The sequence below is a fragment of the Arachis ipaensis genome, chromosome B03 (genome assembly GCF_000816755.2).
Source record: "Arachis ipaensis cultivar K30076 chromosome B03, Araip1.1, whole genome shotgun sequence".
Classification (NCBI taxonomy): domain Eukaryota; kingdom Viridiplantae; phylum Streptophyta; class Magnoliopsida; order Fabales; family Fabaceae; genus Arachis; species Arachis ipaensis.
The window spans coordinates 32140607-32149229 of NC_029787.2; the positions used below are offsets into that span (position 1 = coordinate 32140607).

The window sequence follows — 8623 nt, forward strand, 5'->3', positions numbered from 1 at the left end:
CTCTCCTCCGCAGACTCACCAGGAGAGTTCTGGAGTTCGTCCATTGCCAGCCACGATTTTAGTCCCCACAGATGATGCAAATCTTATGTCGTTACCTGAAGGTGTTGTGAGGGAGAGAGGAAAATCGAGAGACGTGAGCTTGGCTAAGTGAGGAGATCGGTTACGAGCCGGTAGGGATGATAGTTGCAAAATCACTCCAACGCCCAAATTAGCAATTAGGCTACAGTATGAAAAATATTAGGGTAAAATTATGTCACATGCTAGGAGGTCGATCCTTGCCTTATATATCCGTTGTCCTTATTGGGCCTTCCTAGGTAGTGGACATCCCACTATTCATTAAATTCCTGCAATCTTCATAACTGTCATTCTCTAGAAGTATCTGGTATAGAAATTGACAATCCTGCTATGTGGCCATGAAATTGGGTGACAAATGTTGTGTCTAATCTTATGTAATAAATCAGTCTAGAACACCAATATATATATATATATAGCATAAAAAAATGTGTACAAAAATATGTACACAATAAAATAAAAAAAAAATATAATTTTTTATGAATTTAACCTTAGCTTTATCAATGATGACCACTAACGTAAAAATGAAAGCGTTATAGACTATATACCACATGACACACAAATTAGCTAGAAAACCCTTAAAATGCACACATTGTGTCTTTGAATTTCTTTGATGCACAATTCTTCCATTTGCCCTCAAATTTAAGTTTGACATCTAGTATAATTTTCAATAAGTTAATTAAAGTTTCCAATTGTTTTTGTTTGAGCAGAAAACAATTGAAAAACAGATACATCAATTGGATTACAAATTTAATTTCCTTTGGCTTTGATGGTGGATCCGGAAGACACTGGTCGTAGACCATGTTTGAGTGCAGCTTTCCACACAACATCAATCTTATCAACATCTATGGCCCCAACTTCATGATGGGTCCACCCTTCAAGACTGTGTACTACTCCTCCTGCGTGGCAAGCATGAACCACTCCCCTCTCCATTGTGTACTGTGTCAAACAAACATATATGATATATTATTGTAACTGCAATTGCATTGTGGACCACAAAATGTACAACAACTATGGTAACAGAAAGACAGAATGAATTGCTAACCTCACAGCTGCCAAGGCCTTGCACATCTTCGGGTAACCGCATGGCTGCAAGATCACCATAAGTGCAGTCTCTTCTAAATGGCAAGATTGGCGGAACAACGAATTGATGGAAATGTGTTCCGCGTGGTGCCCAGTTTTGCTCTCTTGGTGTGATCCACTTACCAACAATCCAGGTCTGTATTAACATATATTAAAATATCGCATTCACAAAATCTTATTACATGCCAGATTTCATGGCGGTATATTTGATGGTTGAAAATAGTTAAATAATCTAATGGCTCTTAACTATTAATTTTACGTGAAATTAATTATATGTGAGTTTTAATCGGTATATTTTATATTACCGATATTGAGGAATAATTGAATAACAAACTAATGAAATCCGAAATATTATTGTACCTTGCAGTTTTGTGCTGCTTGATATTTTGTCACTTGGACAAGATAGCTTTGGTATTCTGTCGGGGCTTCCTTTTGAATTCTCTGAAATCTCTCTGCCGAAAGAGTTAACATCTGCAAATTACGCATTATAGTTACTAGTGATAATAATTGCATATAAGCTACAGAAAATTCTAACTAATGGCATCATAAGATTAGAGACTCACGATGCCGTTGCATCTTTTAGTGTTTCATTCAGATACAAAAATAGCACCGTCCAACCAAACAACCACTCCAAAATTAAGAAGAGCCAAAGAAATTAAATAAATAAATCATATGGGAGGTATCAACTATCAACTACATTTGGTTGGCAGCTACATCATAAATAAAGCACAAACCATAAATACAACTGACCCCATGTTAGATACGAATTATGATTATGAAAATCAATCAGCGTTGCTCTAAACATATATACTCAAATTCTTGCGAATGTATGTCTATATAATATATATATCTGACGTACATAAAACCACGTTAGGCACCCATTATATTGTTACATCCATCTCACATCAAACCGGATACATCCAATGCAAATAAATGCCTAAAGTACTCCCAAAACATATGCCGAACAATAAATGTTTCAAATTTAAAAGAGATATCATTTGTGGTATGTATTTATTTTTCAAATTTAGATTTGAAAAAATATAGGTAGACAACGAAAATATTAAACAATGTGAATAATGGATATATTAGATGTTCACTTCACTATGTGTGTGGATGGTTATTCTAATATTAAGATTTAGATGAATAATTTAGGAGTATAGTGTATGTGTTTACTTGAATTGGGCTAATTTTAGGATCCGTTATTCATGTTATTCAAAAAAGTTATTAGTTACCTAATATAACCTTTTAGATTTTCACAATTTGAATGTGGAGGTTTTACATTTTGATATATTTTTTTCCTTCTAATTTTGCATGTGTACCTTTACGCATTTTGGATTGTATTTATTTTTTTTTTGTTAATAACTTCATTTTATTTAATTACCATATTTTGATTACTAAGAAGTAAAACTAATTAATGGCATATTGATATTAGAAATTTAATTTGCCTTTATTTAAAACACTAATAATAAAAATTGTAAGATGTGAGGCAGTAACAGATTGAGAATAAATGAAAAAGTTTATTACCAGAACTTTAACTTTCTTTCGGCAGAGATAAAGCGCAATAGCTCTACCGAGCTTGGAAGTAGCACCTGTTAAGAAAACTTCTTTAACGTCTTCTGGAATCTCATCAAGAATCACAGCTGCAGTTAAGGTGTTGCCATGCACAACCCTAACTCTAAGCTCTGGGTGTTTGTCCACGAACAGTTTTCCTCCCCCATTTAGTGATTCGTTCTGTATGTATGTAGGTACGTATATACAGTTAACACACACATATATTCATAGAAAAAGAGACTAATTTAAAAAGACAAGAAAAGAATTTAAATATTTTTAGAAAAAGACAAATAATTTAAACATTGAAAATAAATATTACTAAATTATTGATCTAACAAAAACAACAGCAGCTGTCGTCGCTACAGTAATGAGTAATGACTAATGAATGACTCTAAATACATGGGCGCTTAGATCGATCTAGCAAATATAGGTAGAATTTCTCAATAATAATAATAATCCTGGAAATGTATGAAATACAAAGAATTTGTACCAGAGAAACTGAAGCTGAAGTTTTTAACTTCTTATTTATTGATTTATTTATTAATGATGGAAACCTTTCACATGTTAACTCAGCTCCTTTATCATTTGAATTAATGTTTTTTATCTATGTAAANCTTAGGCTAAAAATTAGTTTAAAAAAAAGAGTTACTTTATATTTATAAAGACTATTAGGCTTTTAATTTTAGACAATAAACAAATATTTAAAACGTAAAATTTAAAGACAATTTGAATTCGTTGTGGTGTGAGATAGTCTGCCCAATAATAACTTTTAATTTGATTTTGATACCATATAAAAAATTAAATAAATATTAACTTAGATAAAAAACTAACTCAAAATATGAGAATTGTTTCACATTTATAAAATCATCAAGCTTTTACTTTTAGACAAAATAAAACTTAATAATTTTAATTCATATTTTTAGAACATATATTAATTAAATTCTAATTTTACTCAGGTAGATAGCTATATTATTAATGATTAATGAAAGAGAAAAACAACAATTATTATGGAAAGAAAGGAATAGAGGGCAATGAAGAAGCAGTAGGAGGTGTAGTATGTAGGGCATTTAAACCCACAACAACCATAATCAGAAAAGAGCAGAATGAAGACATTTAATGTTCCAATTACCTTATTCAAAGCAGCCAAGCTGATGACTTTGACACCAATTTTGTCTGCTCTGAGGATAGCTTGCTCAATATGCTTGTTGATACCATCACCAGCAAACGGCAAGAAGTACTGTCACCACCACCCACATAAACATGATTAATGTCCTAATCATTCATAAATGTTCCGGAATCTCAAAACAAATCGTTTATCATATACATTTTAATTCAATCAGCTCCAATCAAATGAAAATAACAAATGATAATGCCACTCTTTACTTAGCTTTCTTGTATTATATATATAGGAAAAGTATAGGACCAACAATATTTTTAAATAATATATGAACAATGTGAATTAATAGGGTTAAAAAAGTAAATTAATCTTAAATTTAATTAATAGTATTAAATTAAGATATATATTTTTATGTTGTTCAAGATGATCATTGTTTAATTAGCATTCCCCTTATAATTATCAAAATAATATTAATTATCATTTTCCACATAACAACTGTTGTGATTTGTTTACAAAAAGTTGTCACTAGATTAGACCTTACTTGAGAAAAGCATTACGTAATGACAGCGATCTAGAAAATATTGTGTTCTACTAATAAAATTTTTAAAATATCATATTTTTATAACTTAATTTAAAATATTTTAATTTTCTAAAATGATTTTCAACATCTAAGTACAGAACTTTAAATTAAAACCTACTTTTCAAACCTACCTTTAAATTTGATGTAACCTCGTCGTAACTTCGTGTTTTCTATTCCTAGAAGTTGTTGTATTTATTACGATCACAAACTTTTAAATATTTTAATGTTGAAATAGCATTAATCCTACACCTTTTTTAAGAATAAATACTAAAATTGGTTCCTAATGAATTTTAGATCGAATATGTTAGCTATTAACAAATTTTTACTACTTTAAAATTCTCAACAATTGATTCCATTGGATAAATTAGATAAGATAGGTTTGACTTTTTATTTCGAAGATAAATAACAAAAAGATTAATTTATCTAATAAAAACAATTCTTAAATCTAAATAATAAAAATATATTAGCGGCTGAAATATGGGATTTAAAATCCGATGCTTTTAAAACGAATTAAAATGTTTCCTACTATGTAGAAAGAAATGGAAGCATGTTGGAGGGTACCATTATTATTTAGTATTGACACGGACCTGGAAACCACAGCGTGGAACAACCCATGTTTGATGCAGCCTACCCCTTAGGTAGTAAAATGAGAGTAGAAAGGTCTTGGACCAAAGCCACATTGATAGCACAACCACCACTGCAAGTGGCCAAAATGGGATCAAGAAGAACCTTGTTCTGAATGCCAAAGAACTGAAGGATCTTAGACAGAATGGAACATGCATAGCAGATGTGATGTCCACTATGTGTGCTAGGAAAACGAAATCCGGTACTCTACTACTTTTTCCTGCAAAACCACATGCAAATTTTGTACTACACAATTTAGTCTTATATATAATAATGTTGCCTTTGTATAAAGCTGTCCTGAAACAGCAATTACAGTGTCATATTAATTCATCTTGACCTGAACTTGTTGTTTTGTGTAATTGCCAAGATTTGGTGTTAAGCGTGTTTCCTAGTGCATCGAACAGAGGCATGAAGAGGCAGAAATTAGAGTCCTTATCAGTGTGGTGTAGGCTGTGATATCTGCACACAACGCAAATTAAACTGGGTAAAAAAACACTAAGATACAGAACAAAAAAAAAATATATATGAATTGATTTTGTTGCTCGCATAGGAACTACATAGAAAAATGCTTGTCCATTCCGTACTTCTTTTTCGGTAGTTATTGGAGCTTGGGAAAAATGGAATTTAGATATGAAATAAAGTTTGGATGAAATGAATAATAAATAATCATACTTCAAGTCAATTTTGTATTCAAATAAAAATGAAACTATAAAAAGAAAGTAAAAAAGTAAAAATAAATAAGTAATAAACGAAAAGAAGACTTGTGACAAAGAAATCTTCTTTAGCCATTGTTTAAGAATTCTTGGATATTAATTCTATTTAAAATATTAAAGATAAAATTAAATAAATCTTAAATATTAAAAAAATAAATAAAATTAAACATTAAAAATATATTTTTTTTAAAATTACACAAGTTATCTTTCCATAAATTATTGTGAGACTGTGACCCACATGGCTTTCGTGTTCTGCACTTCTGCTTTTCTTTTTACAACACGTTGACTTAACACATACCAAACCTCATGCCCCTATTTACGATCACTCACAGTGTTTGAACGTTTAGGGGCACTGTGAAAGGGAATACAATTGGAGAATTGATGAGTTTCACTAAATTAGTTTGGTGGTTTAAAATGTAGAAAATGAGTAAAGGGTGAGTGTAACCATCACAATTCATTTTATATAACCGCATTAAAATATTTCATTTAATTTCCTTTATTTCCACCCTTATCTTCACCAAATATGCAAAGTTGCTAACCAATTCAGCAACCCCAATGCGGATTACTTATGTGAAGTCTAACAATTAATATGTTGAGACTTATAGGACATCAAACTCCAAATTAATTAATATAGTAACTTACGTTGGTGTGTATATGAGATATTTCATAAATGGTAGTGTCTGAAACAGCTGATGTGGAACAATTTCAACATTGGAATGGCCCATACATCTGAGAAAATCAAAAACCAGAATGTAACCATATATCAAACATGCTGACCCATATCCCATCATAGAAGCCCCAAGGATCGGTATTCCAATCACTATCGCCAACACAAGATGCTCAAGAACTGTTGCATGTCCAGCTGCAGCAAGAAGCAACACAAAATAATAAACAATAAATCTAAGATATTAACAAAATGTTTCAAGAAATGTTTATTTTGTGGTTCTTAATTAATACCGGTCAAGCACTGTAGTACAGGAGATGAATGGTGAAGTGAATGGAAGCGATTGAAAAGATTCTCCCCATGAAACTTTCTATGCACCCAATAATAAAGTGGCTCTGATATTCCCACATGAAGAATCAAAGCAGTAACAAGGCCTTTCACATTCAATACAGGAAGATTTTGAAAGAAGGGAAATATATAATAGCATAAGGAGCCAATTAGTGCTTGGAGAATCAAGAAGTTATCCCTGTCAAACACACATTTAAAGTAATCATCAATAGAAATAATAAAAATATAGCACATAATAATAAGAGCCCATTTTATAAATACCAGTCCCATTCTTTGTCAATCTGCTTGAAATCAATGCCCTGTTGGATAATTCTGCGATTCCGTGTGAGAAACAGCATGTTGGAATAAGAATTCCAGAAGACATGAAGCAAACCCCTAAGACCACACAGTATGAGCAAGTGAAGGCACCAGCTCATGTTGGGGATGGATTCCTTTTCCTCGTAAAATCTTTCGTACACTACTTTTGCCACAAATGGCCCGTATAACACATACTGTCCATCAAACAAAAATAATAAAAAATCAGTTCCAAAGTTGCTAGATTTGTCAACTATCAAATTAGTGATCATATATTTTTATATAAATACATTATAATTTCAATCATTTTCAATATTTATTTCATATTTCAATATATATTCTGTACCGATGACTAATTTGGTGGTTTATTTGATTTCTTGTGCATCGTTGATAAATTATAATGGTAGTTTATTTAAAAAATGTGATAAAAAAAAAGAGCATAGCATACCTTGAGTACCCCCAAATTCTCCCACGGCCAAGCTGTTAATGGAGCACCCATGAAAGTATATGTTTATATCCCTTTAATTATCTGTTTCTCCTTTGGAATCTCCTTGTAAAATGTCGACACTGCAGTAGATCCTATTGTATTCAAGTGATCAAGTAGAGAAAAAAAGAGGAAGCGAAAGGGAGAGAGAGAGAGAGAGAGTCCCAAAAAAGCAGGAAAGCAATGGGTTAAAGAAACTGGCCTATGAAAGAGTAATAGGTAGTATCGTTTTCTAATAATACAATCAACCTCTTGACTTAATTACCCGTGTTCTCTTCTTCCACCTTCTTCCTAACATGTAGATTTATAATAAGGCTAAATGAATCAAAAAGCATTAAATGTTGAAGTTAGTTAGTATCGTCTGTCAGCTCCCCACCAATATGATACCTCCCAACACTTGACTACACACAATTACTGAACAGCATTTGGAGAGGAGAAACTTATAATGATATTATTGAATAGAATAGAATAGAATTGCGATACGCATTCCAAGGCTAAACTTGGCACATCTGGAGGGAGATGTACCTAAATCATAATGTTTTCGTTTATAGTAATAAATGCTTCATACGGTTGGGAGTTGGCAGTGGCACGACACTTGTTAGAAATAATATGTCGGTTCAAACTGTACTTTTGCTTAATTCGGGCTCCATTCAAGCAAACCAAACCTTAATTAATGGGTTATTTACACAAATCACTGACATGTGGGTGAAAATTACTCAATTACGATATTTTAAAATAGTTATATTTCGATTATGTGCTTATTTCATATAAACTGTTATAGGATATAAAAATTTTAAAATTTATACATAAAATGTTATAGAATATAAAAAGTTTACGTAAAATTTAACCAAGGTCATAAATTACAAGAGACAGTAACGATTTATAAAAAAATAATTTCAACACATTAATTATGTTATTACGATAATAAACTGCAGTTATTCACAAAAATATTTAAATTTTATATCTAAATCTACTAAATACATACATAAATTAAATAATAATTTTAAATATTAAAATTTAAATATTCAAAAAATATATTTAAATTTTAAAATTTATTTTTAAATTAAAGTGTAAATAATATATAATTTTTTTT

General features: G+C 31.0%; 1 protein-coding gene across 1 annotated transcript; it reads right to left on the minus strand.

Annotated features, from left to right (window-relative positions):
* LOC107630218 (protein ECERIFERUM 3) lies at positions 625-7653 on the minus strand (the record flags this gene model as incomplete). The annotated part of the gene is given in 11 exon segments (XM_021118646.1): positions 625-1011; positions 1118-1291; positions 1516-1626; positions 2680-2886; positions 3836-3943; positions 4991-5247; positions 5365-5486; positions 6383-6602; positions 6698-6930; positions 7014-7243; positions 7495-7653. Coding segments are annotated over 11 exon segments (1902 nt in total). The 3' UTR covers positions 625-822.